At 42.4% G+C, this 16,932-nt stretch overlaps 1 protein-coding gene across 1 annotated transcript in view; it reads right to left on the reverse strand.

Annotated features, from left to right (window-relative positions):
* Positions 1–16,932, reverse strand: part of B3GLCT (beta 3-glucosyltransferase) — a 715,243-nt gene that overhangs the window by 54,960 nt on the left and 643,351 nt on the right. Inside the window, exon 12 of the mRNA XM_069759003.1 lies at positions 2,345–2,444. Within this exon, the coding sequence (XP_069615104.1) occupies positions 2,345–2,444 (100 nt within the window). The remainder of the gene's footprint in view (positions 1–2,344; positions 2,445–16,932) is intronic.

The raw sequence follows: 16,932 nt of genomic DNA on the forward strand, positions 1-16,932 counted from the left end.
GAGGAGAGAGAGAGAGAGAGAGAGAGAGAGAGAGGGGGGGGGGAAAGACAGAGGGGGAGACAGTGCCTGAGAAGGGGAGAGAGAATGAGACAGAGATGGGGAGGGAGAGAGAGAGATGGAGACGGACAGCAGTTCAAAATGCTGAAAAGGAAGGAAGAGGGGGACAGAGAGGGAGAGAGAGTGAGAGATAGAGGGAGCAGAGAGATGGAGAGGGAGAAAGGCAGCAGTTCTGAATGTCAAAAAATAAGGAAAAGAGAGGCAGAAGGGGAGAGGGAGAGAGAGACTGGGAGGTGATGAGAGAGAGGGGGAGGTGAGAGATAGAGGGAAAGGGATAGAGGGGAAGAGTGTGAATGAGGAGGGAGAGAGAAGGCTCAGTCTATACATGCCTTTTCCTCACTTCATACATTATGAAGCTCCGAATACTGATCATTCGATCTGTTTTATGGAATCTGGTTCCCGGTTACAAAATTTATATAACACTAGTTAACAGTCCTCTAGACAAGAGAAAGTAGTATTTCTGTCATTGTTCACAAGTTCTCATACTATTCAATTTATATTAATCAGGTTATCAAAATGCATAAAATTGAGATCTAGGATAGGATCTACAGAGTTATTATAAATATCAGACTGTTCTAATGATAAGCTCTAAAGGACGTTTTCTTCCTAGGATATCTCTATTCATTCAGCTACAGAAACAATGCTTGGAATTGCATCAATATACGGAATGCCCAATTAGTTGCTGAACCTAATTTAGATCATGGAAATAAAAAAACAAAGACACTTTTTACATTGGTTCTTGTGCTTCAAGTTGCAGCCCACAGATGGCACCGCATTAGCACGAAGTGACGTCATCAAACATCACATGACACTTACCAACAATATTGTAATCTCCTAATTGCTAAATTGGTGTCTGCTCTGACTCCAGTCTTTTAAAGGGAATCTGTCAACAGTTTTTTTTACCCCCATCTGAATGATTTAGGACGAGAGATTCCAGTGATGTGTCACTCACAGGGTGTTACCTCGGCTCCTGTTTCTGGAGCTCCGCCTGCTGCCGCCGGGTCCAGGTCGGTAGCTGTCCCCGCTGCATCCTCCTCACTCCGGGGCTCGGTGCTGACATCCCGGCGCGCGTCCTCCCTGCACTCGGTTGCGCGCTCCTGTGGGTTGCACAGGCGCAGTAGGTTCTGACCGCGTGCGCTCCCTTTGCTCTTCTCTTCCTGCGTGACCTGACCCGGCAGAACATCCTGGCCAATCGGTGACGGGCATCAGGTATTTCAGGCCCTCCTCCCTTAGAGGAGGCGCCTGATTATCATGTTTTCCCTGCCATAGTTAGGCCGCATTATTTCCTTGTGCTTTGCAAGTCTAGTTGTTGTTTAATCCCTTGTTTTTCTTCCTCTCTTTCAGTACCTGCTCCCATGTTCCTCAGTTCCAGTGTTCTCCTTTCCTCAGTCCGGTTCTCATCTCATCAGTCTCTACCTTCAGTTTTCTGGCTCTCCTTGTCCTCAGCTCCATTACTTCTATCCCAGGTTTTCCTCTGTCTCTTCCTTCCTGTTTTCCTTGCCTGGCTTCCCTCCGTTCCTTCCATCTTAGTTCTTCTGCCCGGTCCTCCCTGTTGCTTTTTCTATGAGCCAATCCCTGCTCCTGGCCTCCGTGGTACTTGAGAACCCTGTGCTTGCCTCCTAACAGTCCCTGTATAGGGGTTGGTCCCACTCTGGAGTGCTCGCTCGGGGGAAGTTCGGTTCCACGGTCCAGTGGGTCCACTCTTGTACCTGTCGCCTTTGGCGTAACACAGGGCTGTTTGCTGTCAGTCTGATGTAATCACTGTTTTCTCTACCAGCACTTTGAATGTTGAGCTCTGTATATCTCCCACACCACTGATTAGAAGCTTTCTGTATACACTGTGCATTGGCTGCCAATCACTGCTGAGGGTGTGGTAATACACAGCTCATTATTATCAAAGACTACATTGCAGCAAGTTTACTTGTCCTCAAGTGATAATCTCATGCTGATAAAACACTGATTTTGTAAATAATTTCACTTCAAATTCATTCAAAATTTTATCAAAACTACAGTAAGCAGCCCAGTAAGTGACACATCGCTGGAATCTGTCCTTATATTATGCTGCTCTCAGATTAAATGGCAAAAACCTTATGACAATTTCCCTTTAAATTATCGTACAATATTGAAGTATTTATGGTTAGCACATAAGTAGTTATTTTCATTTTATTTATTTTGCATATTATACACAGCTCAACACAACGCAAAAATTAAGTTTTAAAATTAAATGAGTGATATGCTCAGCATGACTTTTTTTTAAAAATACCCTTGTGAATAAATAAAGCCAAACCTGATCAGTGTATCATCATCCACTACCACCAGCCACCGTGTATGTAATAAATCCGATTTTAGAAACCTCTCCAGAATAGCAAAGGTTTTCCCGCAGTGTCCTAAAATTACAAAAAGAAATACTTGTTTAAAAAAGAAGCGCTCTACAACAAAAGTACCGGGAGAGGCCAAGCATTAAAAAAAAAATCAAATAATTAGTATAAAATATTATTACTATTTATTTTTATAGCACCATTAATTCCATGGTGCTGTACATGAGAAGGGGTTGCATAGAAATTTATAGATATCGTTTACAGCAAACAAATTTACGCTGACAGACTGGTACAGAGGGAAGAGGACACTGTCCTTGCGGACTTACATTCTACGGGATAATGGGGAAGAGACAGAAGGTCGGGGGTGCAGCAACTCTGGTGGTGGTGAGGCGGCAGCTCGGGTGGTGGTGAGGCGGCAGCTCGGGTGGTGGTGAGGCGGCAGCTCGGGTGGTGGTGAGGCGGCAGCTCGGATGGTTGGTGAGGCGGCAGAATGGTTATTGCAGGCTGTTGGCTTTCCTGAAGAGATGGGTTTTCAGGTTCCGTCTGAAGGATCTGAGGGTGGTGGATAGTCGGACGTGTTGAGGCATGGATTTCCAGAGGATGAGGGATATTTGGGAGAAATCTTGGAGGCGGTTGTGTGAGGAATGAATAAGTGTGGAGGAGAGTAGGAGGTCTTGGGAGGATCAAAGATTACGTGAGGGAAGATATTGGGAGATTAGTTCTGAGATATAGGGAGGGGACAGGTTGTGGATGGCTTTGTAGATCAGTGTTAGTAGTTTTAACTGGATTTATTGGGGAATTGGGAGGCAGTGAAGGGATTTGCAGAGGGGAGAAACAGGGGAGTAGCGAGGAGAGTGGTGGATTAGTTGGGCAGCAGAGTTGAGGACAGACTGGAGTGGTGCAAGAGAGTTAGCAGTGAGACCACAGAGGAGGGTGTTGCAGTAATCGAGGCGGGAGATGAGGGCATGCACAAGAGCTTTAGTAGATTTAGGGCTGAGGAAGGAACGGATTCTGGAAATATTATTGAGTTGGAGGTGACAGGAGATGGCAAGAGTTTGAACGTGTGGTTTGAAGGACAGGGCAGAGTCTAGAGTTATTCCGAGGCAGCAGATTTCAGGTGCAGGAGAGAGCATGATGTCGTTTACCATAATAGAAAGTTAGGGTAGGGGAGATACACGAGATGGAGGAAAGATGATGAGTTTGGTTTTGTCTACATTGAGTTTTAGGAAGCAAGAGGTGAAGAAGGAGGATAAGGCTGATAGACACTCCAGGATTCTGGACAGCAGAGAGAGAGGTAGATCTGAGTGTAGTCCGCATACAGGTGGTACTAGAAGCTATGGGACTTTATGAGTTGTCCTAGGCCAAGGGTATAGATGGAAAAGCGTAGGGGCCCCAGGACAGAGCCTTGAGGGCCTCCAACAGAGAGAGGGCGGATGAGGAGGTAGTGTGGGAGTGGGAAATGCTAAATGTGTGGTCGGAAAGGTATGAGGCAAACCAGCACACGGCAAGGTTTTTGATGCCAAGGGAAGAATGAATCTGTAGCAGTAGGCAGTGGTCGACTGTGTCGAAGGCAGAGGACAGGTCGAGAAGGAGGAGGATGGAGAACTGTCTGTTAGCTTTGTCTGAGAGTAAGTCATTAGTAATTTTGGTCAGGGAAGTTTCGGTGGAGTGGTGGGGACGGAAGCCAGATTGGAGGTTGTCAAGGAGAGTGTTAGATGAGAGGTGGGAGGAAAGTTGAACATGGGCATGATGCTCAAGGAGTTTGGAAGCAAACGGGAGCAGGGATATGGGGCGATAACTGGATATAGCAGTTGGGTCAAGGTTAGGTTTTTTGAGGATGGGTGTGATGGTGGCATGTTTGAAGGCAGAGGGGAAGGTACCAGAAGATAGCAATAGGTTGAAGAGATGGGTTAGGGCTGGAATGAGCATGTTAGTGAGGTTGGGGAGCAGGTGAGAAGGGATGGGGTCAAGTGCGCAGGTGGTGAGGTATGATTTGGAAAGTAGGTGAGTAAGCTCTCCTTCAGTGATACATATAAATATTTTATACTAATTATTTGTTTTTTTAAACTTGGTCTCTCCCGGTAATCAGACTCAGGAACTCTAGCATGACCATCAGAAACTTTACCGAATCTCCACCCTAATGTCGGACCGGGGTGTCAAAGGCCCACCAGTAACCAACTCCATGGCCCAAATTTTCAACTACATGCAAATGTGGCATTATCCTCAATCACATGTGTATGTGACAATGAGCTGGGCAGCTTGTTTAATGAATAAGATGCCACCTTTACTTGTACATAGTGATTCAAGTATATCGTACCAAGTACTGCTCATATGATAGGGTGGCGGTCCAATGTAGGATTCTCCTGTGGGCCAGTCCAAGCCTGTCCCACCCTCACTCCCAACCCTCCCATGTACTGTAATATACATATATGTTTAGTTACTGTTAAAGTATGATTATGATTGAATGAAGGATGAAATGAATGAAAAAAGTTCTGAACGCACAGTAGTACATTACATTATATGAACATACAATAAACTGCAGAAGAACGCAAACTTAAAAAGAAAGTCTCAGGTTTCATAAACACCACACCAAGAAGTCCACCCTGATGACAAATGGCATTTGGCCCGACAAAAAAGAACACTACCTCCGTTACCTGAAGCCTAGAGATGATGTTTGCAGAATTGGCGGGTTAGTAAGAAATAAGGTAATATATGGACAGTGGACATCACAGTGCAACGCCGTGCATCAGAGTCTTCGTATTCAATCACTCTCTTAGTTATTGACCAAACGCTGACTCCAGAGTCTCCCTTGGGAGGAAAAACTGCCGTTCTAAGTGATTAACACTACACTTTCATGTAAAAGATGTAATCCTTTTCACACAAAGGATTATAGATAGCCTGCTCTACCTGAAATCTTGAGAAATGTTGCAGTTCTAGCTTTTGAAAGATATTGCGTGATTAATGTCTGTTCAAAGCTGGCAAATTAGCTCTCTCGTAAAATGAAAAAAGTATCTTGACAGTACCACCTAGAAAAGACAGCTACACTATAAGTGTGACGTTGGATACTAGAGTAGCCCACTGATGAAGCTTGATGAGTGCTGGGTGCACTTTCTTTGATAGGTAAAATGTACTTAACGCGACTGTGCATTATTGTCATTATGCAAACTTCCATGTGATATCGCTCTCTCACTGTCCACCTGTATGTTCCTTAAAAGTCCATAAAGAGAATCTGTTAGCAGGTGTTTTCTACGTAATCTGTGGACAGCATGAGGTAAGGGTTAAAACACAGCATTCAACAATGTGTTACTAATCAGGCTATGTGCTGTTCTTTCCTTACAGAGAAGGTTTTATCACTAGGACATTATCTTTGCTGTGACTAGCTGAGGTGTAGGCACTCGCCCAACTACATCCCCCCCATGATAAGCAGCTCACTGTCAATAGACAATGTACACAGAAAGCCTGGTGTGGGCGGGGTCAGCAGTGGTGTGGGCGGGGTCAGCAGTGGTGCGGGCAGCTTTCTCAGCTCTGCTTCATACTAAATCTAACAGTTCTGATTGTGTGAGAACAGCAACACACAGTAATCTAAATGATACATCATTGGATTCAGGGTCTCTTTGCCTACAACATGCTACTTTCAGATGAAATAGCAAAAAACTGCTGACAGATTCCCTTTAATTTACACAGCACTTGCTATTTTGCCTTGTACCTTTTGAGTATTCGTCCTGAATATAGTGATTGCACAGAGGGCAACTCCCTGGCATTTATCCGTGTTCTGCTCATTAATGGGTTAGACACTGACATGTGGGGTAGCTACTAGTGATGTGTGAACATGCTTAGAGGCTAACCGAGTGCCTATGGTGCGTTTGAAAAATATGTTTGAGTCCTAGCGGCTGTCTGTTAGACAATCCCTGCATGAGTCGCGGCTGTCAAACAGCAGCGAGACAAGTAGCCGCAGGGACTTGAACATATTCTTTCAGCACGCCGAAGACACTCTGTTAGCACCATGCTCAGATAACACCTTGTTCCAGCATGTTCGCTCATCACTAGTAGCTACCTCTCCTAGGTGGTGTATTGCAATAAACTGCACTTTGTCATTCTGCACAATTACTTATTTGGATACTTTTCTCCTATTGTGCATCGCCTGTAAGACTCCACACTCCGCTGATTTCTTTCCGTGCCAATACTTCCTCTATGTTGTACAAAGCTTATTTTGGTGATTTGCCATGTGTGAAGCATGCTCGTAATCTGATGTAGCGTAAGCTATTTTTTCCAAAATGCAGGACATAAGAAAACATTGCCTTATCGTCTGAAGGATTTCTCAAGGAAACGTGCAGATCTACAATAAAAATGGAAAAATTGGGACTACCACATCATAAAACAAAAATCATTGCTTTGGTTGTTACTCAATTTTTCATAAAACCTCATATGAAATGTACACTGTGATATATAAAATGTGAAATAATTAAGGGTTCACCTATAAATATTTTTTACATTGATTTAATGCCTTTTCACATTCATAACTTACATGACTAGGATTGTATAAAAAAAAAAAAAATTGGAGAAGAAAAAAAAACACAGCTCACTAACAAAAGTAAATCGCTCAGGAATAGGAATTAAACAGAACGTCCACTTGTTATTCACAAAGAGTTGCAGAAATGTAACTTTGCAATCGATGAAAGGTTTATAAGTACAATAAAAGAGTAAAAAGGACAACATAAGTCCTGGTAAGTAACCGTGTCAGCGAATCGCTGGCTCAGATCATTGACCATAATAAACCCAATGAAGGACAAATACCAGGTTCCCAGAAAAACGTGTTACACATAACTAGAATGTCTACAAGAAATGCAATAAAATACTGGAATTATAGGGGTCGGCCATCTTTGGGGACAATTTTAATTTTACTCAGTTGAGTATTTGGGGGTAAATATCACTTTTGCAATTGGACTTCATTAAACATTTTGCACTGTTTTGCTTTTACAGATGTTTTTTTTGTTCCCGGAACATTCAAATTTGATGTAACCTGTAGTCATAAATCAGGTGAGAGGAGCTCAGAAAAAAAACTATAAACTTTCCTTCAGACCTTCACAGAGGACTGACTGATGGATTCGCAGTGAACTAATTTTACAACCAGTGATATACACTGCAGCACAGCGGATATAGAAAGCAAAGGATGCACATTTTTCTATTTCACCCAATTGCAAATATTATTTTTAGCCTCGATTACATGCATTTAAGTGAAGAGAAAAAGAAAACAATGGCCCACAAAGGTGCACAACCCTTTTAATTATTGCACACAGCCACTATGCAGTGACGTTCCATACTTGACCTGTACATGCGATCATGGGACATGAGTTCATTAAACAAGTGCTTGTAAACAGGTTTGGTCTCAAAAATTATATTATTGAAAATTAATTCTAGGGGAAAATAATTTGTACTAATCTGTCAGTTCCGTAGATCTTCTCATCTCCCCACAGTTTTGATTAGGTTCTGTAGAAGGACGTAGATCTGGGGATTTATTATGATGGAATATAGGCTGAACTGGATGGACAAATGTCTTTTTTCGGCCTTACTAACTATGTTACTATGATTACCTCGACTGCACTGTTGGCGAGAGCCTTCACTATGCTCTACTAGGCAGAAGCACAAGAATGTGGAGGACATGACAACCAAGAGGTGCTGGCCAAGACACTCGTCAGGGAGCATAGGAAATGTTATCAAACCATCGAAAACCAAATGCTAAAACATGATGGGGCCTTTTCAGAATACCCTTCAAAGAAGTTTTTTCAAACCACGATTCCTTCTCTTTAGCATCTGTTCCAGCTATTTGCTAACTCCGACAGTCCAGATCTCAAAAGCATTCTGCTGGTGGAGGAGTACGTAACATAGTAACATAGTAACATAGTAACATAGTTAGTAAGGCCGAAAAAAGACATTTGTCCATCCAGTTCAGCCTATATTCCATCATAATAAATCCCCAGATCTACGTCCTTCTACAGAACCTAATAATTCAAATCATATAAGAAAAAAGCACTAATAAATACCAAATATAAAAGCAACAAAGTTTATTAAATATATTTAGAGTAAGAACACAAAATAAACAAAAAAGGGAATGTGACAGGGTGAGCCAGAAGCAGGTGGCACCAAACAGAGACAGGTTCCCTCAGGTATGTACATACACATCAGTAAATTATGCTCAGGACTAGATAAACCGATACAATGTGCAGAGATACATATATGCACAAAGAGAGTGTGGGGGGCTGTATACCACCTGTACACCGAGAGCGAAAAAAGACCCACAAAAGGATCAAGTAATGAAAGTACGTACCTAGGCGAACACTGGAGCTCTGAGGTGCCACCCACACTCTCTTTGTGCATATATGTATCTCTGCACATTGTATCGGTTTATCTAGTCCTGAGCATAATTTACTGATGTGTATGTACATACCTGAGGGAACCTGTCTCTGTTTGGTGCCACCTGCTTCTGGCTCACCCTGTCACATTCCCTTTTTTGTTTATTTTGTGTTCTTACTCTAAATATATTTAATAAACTTTGTTGCTTTTATATTTGGTATTTATTAGTGCTTTTTTCTTATATGATTTGTGTTATTAGTGGCACTTACCTCTATACTTTTGCACCATTCCTGACGTGGTAGTGGGTGCAGACCTTATCTTTTTTGCTCTAGAACCTAATAATTGTATGATACAATATTGTTCTGCTCCAGGAAGACATCCAGGCCTCTCTTGAACCCCTCGACTGAGTTCGCCATCACCACCTCCTCAGGCAAGCAATTCCAGATTCTCACTGTCCTAACAGTAAAGAATCCTCTTCTATGTTGGTGGAAAAACCTTCTCTCCTCCAGACGCAAAGAATGCCCCCTTGTGCCCATCACCTTCCTTGGTATAAACAGATCCTCAGCGAGATATTTGTATTGTCCCCTTATATACTTATACATGGTTATTAGATCGCCCCTCAGTCGTCTTTTTTCTAGACTAAATAATCCTAATTTCGCTAATCTATCTGGGTATTGTAGTTCTCCCATCCCCTTTATTAATTTTGTTGCCCTCCTTTGTACTCTCTCTAGTTCCATTATATCCTTCCTGAGCACCGGTGCCCAAAACTGGACACAGTACTCCATGTGCGGTCTAACTAGGGATTTGTACAGAGGCAGTATAATGCTCTCATCATGTGTATCCAGACCTCTTTTAATGCACCCCATGATCCTGTTTGCCTTGGCAGCTGCTGCCTGGCACTGGCTGCTCCAGGTAAGTTTATCATTAACTAGGATCCCCAAGTCCTTCTCCCTGTCAGATTTACCCAGTGGTTTCCCATTCAGTGTGTAATGGTGATATTGATTCCTTCTTCCCATGTGTATAACCTTACATTTATCATTGTTAAACCTCATCTGCCACCTTTCAGCCCAAGTTTCCAACTTATCCAGATCCATCTGTAGCAGAATATTATCTTCTCTTGTATTAACTGCTTTAGATAGTTTTGTATCATCTGCAAATATCGATATTTTACTGTGTAAACCTTCTACCAGATCATTAATGAATATGTTGAAGAAAACAGGTCCCAATACCGAACCCTGCGGTACCCCACTGGTCATAGCGACCCAGTTAGAGACTATACCATTTATAACCACCCTCTGCTTTCTATCACTAAGCCAGTTACTAACCCATTTACACGCATTTTCCCCCAGACCAAGCATTCTCATTTTGTGTACCAACCTCTTGTGCGGCACGGTATCAAACGCTTTGGAAAAATCGAGATATACCACGTCCAATGACTCACCGTGGTCCAGCCTATAGCTTACCTCTTCATAAAAACTGATTAGATTGGTTTGACAGGAGCGATTTCTCATAAACCCATGCTGATATGGAGTTAAACAGTTATTCTCATTGAGATAATCCAGAATAACATCCCTCAGAAACCCTTCAAATATTTTACCAACAATAGAGGTTAGAATTACTGGCCTATAATTTCCAGGTTCACTTTTAGAGCCCTTTTTCAATATTGGCACCAGATTTGCTATGCGCCAGTCCTGCGGAACAGACCCTGTCGCTATAGAGTCCCTAAAAATAAGAAATAATGGTTTATCTATTACATTACTTAGTTCTCTTAGTACTCGTGGGTGTATGCCATCCGGACCCGGAGATTTATCTATTTTAATCTTATTTAGCCGGTTTCGCACCTCTTCTTGGGTTAGATTGGTGACCCTTAATATAGGGTTTTCATTGTTTCTTGGGATTTCACCTAGCATTTCATTTTCCACCGTGAATACTGTGGAGAAGACGGTGTTTAATATGTTAGCTTTTTCCTCGTCATCTACAACCATTCTTTCCTCACTATTTTTTAAGGGGCCTACATTTTCAGTTTTTATTCTTTTACTATTGATATAGTTGAAGAACAGTTTGGGATTAGTTTTACTCTCCTTAGCAATGTGCTTCTCTGTTTCCTTTTTGGCAGCTTTAATTAGTTTTTTAGATAAAGTATTTTTCTCCCTATAGTTTTTTAGAGCTTCAATGGTGCCATCCTGCTTTAGTAACTGGGACTGTCCATCACTTTCTTTCAATTAAAAAAAAACTTTTCTCATGTGAAGTGTTTCTATATTAAAGGGAACCTGTCACCCCCAAAATAGAAGATGAGCTAAGCCCACGGCATCAGGGGCTTATCTACAGCATTCTGTAATGCTGTAGATAAGCCCCCGATGTATCCTGAAAGATGAGAAAAACAGGTTAGATTATACTCACCTGGGGGGGTCCGATCCGATGGGCATAGCGGTCCAGTCCGGGGACTCCCATCTTCTTACGATGACGTCCTCTTCTTGTCTTCACGCTGTGGCTCCGGTGTACTTTTTCTGCCCTGTTGAGGGCAGAGCAAAGTACTGCAGAGTGCAGGAGCCAGGCCTCTCTGACCTTTCCCAGCGCCTTCGCACTGCAGTACTTTGCTCTGCCCTCAACAGGGAAGACAAAGTACGCCTGCACCGGAGCTGCGGCGTGAAGACAAGAAGAGGACGTGATCGTAAGAAGATGGGAGGCCCCGGACCGGACCACGACACCCACCGCAGCAGGACTGCCCCTGGGTGAGTATAATCTAACCTCTTTTTCTCATCTTTCAGGTTACATCGGGGGCTTATCTACAGCATTACAAAATTCTGTAGATAAGCCCCTGATGTCGGTGGGCTTAGCTCATCTTCCATTTTGGGGGTGACAGGTTCCTTTTAGAGGGAACCTGTCACGTCATTTCAAGCATCTAAACTGTCAGTAGTGTGTTGTTAGTGATGCAATGTGCATCACTAACATGTTTTTTCATTAAAAATGGCGCTGTAATGATGTCCAAAAAGCACTTTATATACTTATATACCGTATATACTCGAGTATAAGCCGACCCGAGTATAAGCCGACCCCCCTAATTTTGCCACAAAAAACTAGGAAAACTTATTGACTCGAGTATAAGCCTAGGGTGGAAAATGCAGCAGCTACCGGTGAATTTCAAAAATAAAAATAGATGCTCCATACTGTTCATTATGGCCCCATAGCTGTGCCATATAGTGCTCTGCACCGTTCTTTCTTGCCCCATAGCTGTGCCATATAGTGCTCTGCACCGTTCATTATTGCCCCATATATGCTCCTTATAAATCTGTGCCATTGCTGCTGCTGCTGCAATAATAATAAAAAAAAAAAAACACATACTCACCTCTCTTGATTGCAAAAGGAGGATCTACTAAATATTAATGTCACTTTTCTGGTGGGGTTCAAAGCTCAATGAGGTTAGAAAACCAAAAAAAAGTGCTTTAGTAAGTCAGTAAAAAGTAGGTAGGAGTATTTAAAACAAGAAAATGATAAGGGTGCCCATACAGTTAGGTCCATATATATTTGGACAGAGACAACATTTTTTCTAATTTTGGTTATAGACATTACCACAATGAATGTTAAACAAAACAATTCAGATGCAGTTGAAGTTCAGACTTTCAGCTTTCATTTGAGGGAATCCACATTAAAATTGGATGAAGGGTTTAATCATGGAGAAATCACCAACCACACAACTGAAGAACCGATATCAAATCTTTGTAGAGGATGAAGATGGCACACCTAAGAATGAAGCAATACCAGCAAGCAAAAAAGAAAAGGGCACACAGCAACAAGTGACAGCAAAAAGTACAGCCAAGAAGCAACGAAGAGTGGTGGTGGTGGGAGACTCACTACTGAGAGGCACAGAAGCAGCCATCTGCAGACCGGACATAACTGCAAGAGAAGTATGCTGCCTTCCAGGTGCGATGATCAAGGATGTGACCGATAGGATACCAAAGCTCTTCAGCTCCAAGGACGTCCACCCATTTCTTCTGATACATGTTGGCACCAATGACACGGCAAGGAAGGACCTACCGACAATCTGCAAGGACTTTGAAGAGTTGGGGAAGAAAGTAAAGGAACTGGATGCACAGGTAGTTTTTTCTTCTATCCTTCCAGTAGACGGGCATGGCACCAGGAGATGGAACAGGATCCTTGATGCAAACAACTGGCTAAGACGATGGTGCAGACAACAAGGATTCGGATTCCTGGACCACGGTGTGAATTACTGGTATGATGGACTCCTCGCCAGAGACGGACTACACCTCAATAAACCTGGGAAACACACATTCGCCAGAAGACTCGCTACACTCATCAGGAGGGCGTTAAACTAGAAGAAGAGGGGACGGGAAGAAAAACATTAGACTCAAACAAAGACGACCCAGGAAAACATACTCTGAAGGGAGGTAAGAACATTTCTAAAACAATCCACAGTGAGGAGATTGGAACAAAACAAAATCCTCTAAACTGCATGCTCGCAAACGCCAGAAGCCTGACAAACAAGATGGAAAAACTAGAAACAGAAATATCTACAGGTAACTTTGACATAGTGGGAATAACCGAGACATGGTTAGATGAAAGCTATGACTGGGCAGTCAACTTACAGGGTTACAGTCTGTTTAGAAAGGATCGTAAAAATCGGAGAGGAGGAGGGGTTTGTCTCTATGTAAAGTCTTGTCTAAAGTCCACTTTAAGGGAGGATATTAGCGAAGGGAATGAGGATGTCGAGTCCATATGGGTTGAAATTCATGGAGGGAAAAATGGTAACAAAATTCTCATTGGGGTCTGTTACAAAGCCCCAAATATAACAGAAAGCATGGAAAGTCTACTTCTAAAGCAGATAGATGAAGCTGCAACCCATAATGAGGTCCTGGTTATGGGGGACTTTAACTACCCGGATATTAACTGGGAAACAGAAACCTGTGAAACCCATAAAGGCAACAGGTTTCTGCTAATAACCAAGAAAAATTATCTTTCACAATTGGTGCAGAATCCAACCAGAGGAGCAGCACTTTTAGACCTAATACTATCTAATAGACCTGACAGAATAACAAATCTGCAGGTGGTCGGGCATTTAGGAAATAGCGACCACAATATTGTGCAGTTTCACCTGTCTTTCACTAGGGGGACTTGTCAGGGAGTCACAAAAACATTGAACTTTAGGAAGGCAAAGTTTGAACAGCTTAGAGATGCCCTTAATCTGGTAGACTGGGACAATATCCTCAGAAATAAGAATACAGATAATAAATGGGAAATGTTTAAGAACATCCTAAATAGGCAGTGTAAGCGGTTTATACCTTGTGGGAATAAAAGGACTAGAAATAGGAAAAACCCAATGTGGCTAAACAAAGAAGTAAGACAGGCAATTAACAGTAAAAAGAAAGCATTTGCACTACTAAAGCAGGATGGCACCATTGAAGCTCTAAAAAACTATAGGGAGAAAAATACTTTATCTAAAAAACTAATTAAAGCTGCCAAAAAGGAAACAGAGAAGCACATTGCTAAGGAGAGTAAAACTAATCCCAAACTGTTCTTCAACTATATCAATAGTAAAAGAATAAAAACTGAAAATGTAGGCCCCTTAAAAAATAGTGAGGAAAGAATGGTTGTAGATGACGAGGAAAAAGCTAACATATTAAACACCTTCTTCTCCACGGTATTCACGGTGGAAAATGAAATGCTAGGTGAAATCCCAAGAAACAATGAAAACCCTATATTAAGGGTCACCAATCTAACCCAAGAAGAGGTGCGAAACCGGCTAAATAAGATTAAAATAGATAAATCTCCGGGTCCGGATGGCATACACCCACGAGTACTAAGAGAACTAAGTAATGTAATAGATAAACCATTATTTCTTATTTTTAGGGACTCTATAGCGACAGGGTCTGTTCCGCAGGACTGGCGCATAGCAAATGTGGTGCCAATATTCAAAAAGGGCTCTAAAAGTGAACCTGGAAATTATAGGCCAGTAAGTCTAACCTCTATTGTTGGTAAAATATTTGAAGGGTTTCTGAGGGATGTTATTCTGGATTATCTCAATGAGAATAACTGTTTAACTCCATATCAGCATGGGTTTATGAGAAATCGCTCCTGTCAAACCAATCTAATCAGTTTTTATGAAGAGGTAAGCTATAGGCTGGACCACGGTGAGTCATTGGACGTGGTATATCTCGATTTTTCCAAAGCGTTTGATACCGTGCCGCACAAGAGGTTGGTACACAAAATAAGAATGCTTGGTCTGGGGGAAAATGTGTGTAAATGGGTTAGTAACTGGCTTAGTGATAGAAAGCAGAGGGTGGTTATAAATGGTATAGTCTCTAACTGGGTCGCTGTGACCAGTGGGGTACCGCAGGGGTCAGTATTGGGACCTGTTCTCTTCAACATATTCATTAATGATCTGGTAAAATGTTTACACAGTAAAATATCGATATTTGCAGATGATACAAAACTATGTAAAGCAGTTAATACAAGAGAAGATAGTATTCTGCTACAGATGGATCTGGATAAGTTGGAAACTTGGGCTGAAAGGTGGCAGATGAGGTTTAACAATGATAAATGTAAGGTTATACACATGGGAAGAGGGAATCAATATCACCATTACACACTGAACGGGAAACCACTGGGTAAATCTGACAGGGAGAAGGACTTGGGGATCCTAGTTAATGATAAACTTACCTGGAGCAGCCAGTGCCAGGCAGCAGCTGCCAAGGCAAACAGGATCATGGGGTGCATTAAAAGAGGTCTGGATACACATGATGAGAGCATTATACTGCCTCTGTACAAATCCCTAGTTAGACCGCACATGGAGTACTGTGTCCAGTTTTGGGCACCGGTGCTCAGGAAGGATATAATGGAACTAGAGAGAGTACAAAGGAGGGCAACAAAATTAATAAAGGGGATGGGAGAACTACAATACTCAGATAGATTAGCGAAATTAGGATTATTTAGTCTAGAAAAAAGACGACTGAGGGGCGATCTAATAACCATGTATAAGTATATAAGGGGACAATACAAATATCTCGCTGAGGATCTGTTTATACCAAGGAAGGTGACGGGCACAAGGGGGCATTCTTTGCGTCTGGAGGAGAGAAGGTTTTTCCACCAACATAGAAGAGGATTCTTTACTGTTAGGGCAGTGAGAATCTGGAATTGCTTGCCTGAGGAGGTGGTGATGGCGAACTCAGTCGAGGGGTTCAAGAGAGGCCTGGATGTCTTCCTGGAGCAGAACAATATTGTATCATACAATTATTAGGTTCTGTGGAAGGACGTAGATCTGGGTATTTATCATGATGGAATATAGGCTGAACTGGATGGACAAATGTCTTTTTTCGGCCTTACTAACTATGTTACTATGTTACTATGTTTAGGAGTTTCAGCTCCTTAACATGTGCCACCCTGTTTTTAAAGGGACCAAAAGTAATTGGACAATTGACTCCAAGGCTATTTTATGGACAGGTGTGGGCAATCCCTTCGTTATGTCATTCTCAATGAAACAGATAAAAGGCTTGGAGTTGATTTGAGGTGTGGTGCTTGCATTTGGAAGGTTTTGCTGTGACGTAAACATGTGGTCAAAGGAGCTCTCCATGCAGGTGAAACAAGCCATCCTTAAGCTGCGAAAACAGAAAAAAACCCATCCGAGAAATTGCTGCAATTTTAGGAGTGGCAAAATCTACAGTTTCGTTCTTCCTGAGAAAGAAAGAAAGCACTGGTGAACTCATCAATGCAAAAAGACCTGGGCGCCCACGGAAGACAACAGTGGTGGATGATCGCAGAATAATCTCCATGGTGAAGAGAAACCCCTTCACAACAGCCAACCAAGTGAACAACACTCTCCAGGAGGTCGGCGTATCAATATCCAAATCTACCATAAAGAGAAGACTGCATGAAAGTAAATACGGAGGGTTCACTGCACGGTGCAAGCCACTCATAAGCATCAAGAATAAAAAGGCTAGACTGGACTTTGCTAAAAAACATCTAAAAAAGCCAGCACAGTTCTGGAAGAACATTCTTTGGACAGATGAAACCAACATCAACCTCTACCAGAATGATGGAAAGAGAAAAGTATGGCGAAGGCGTGGTACAGCTCATGATCCAAAGCATACCACATCATCTGTAAACCACGGCGGAGGCAGTGTGATGCTTGGGCATGCATGGCTGCCAGTGGCACTGGGTCACTTGTGTTTATTGATGATGTGACACAGGACAG

The sequence above is a fragment of the Ranitomeya imitator genome, chromosome 3 (assembly GCF_032444005.1).
Source record: "Ranitomeya imitator isolate aRanImi1 chromosome 3, aRanImi1.pri, whole genome shotgun sequence".
NCBI lineage: Eukaryota > Metazoa > Chordata > Amphibia > Anura > Dendrobatidae > Ranitomeya > Ranitomeya imitator.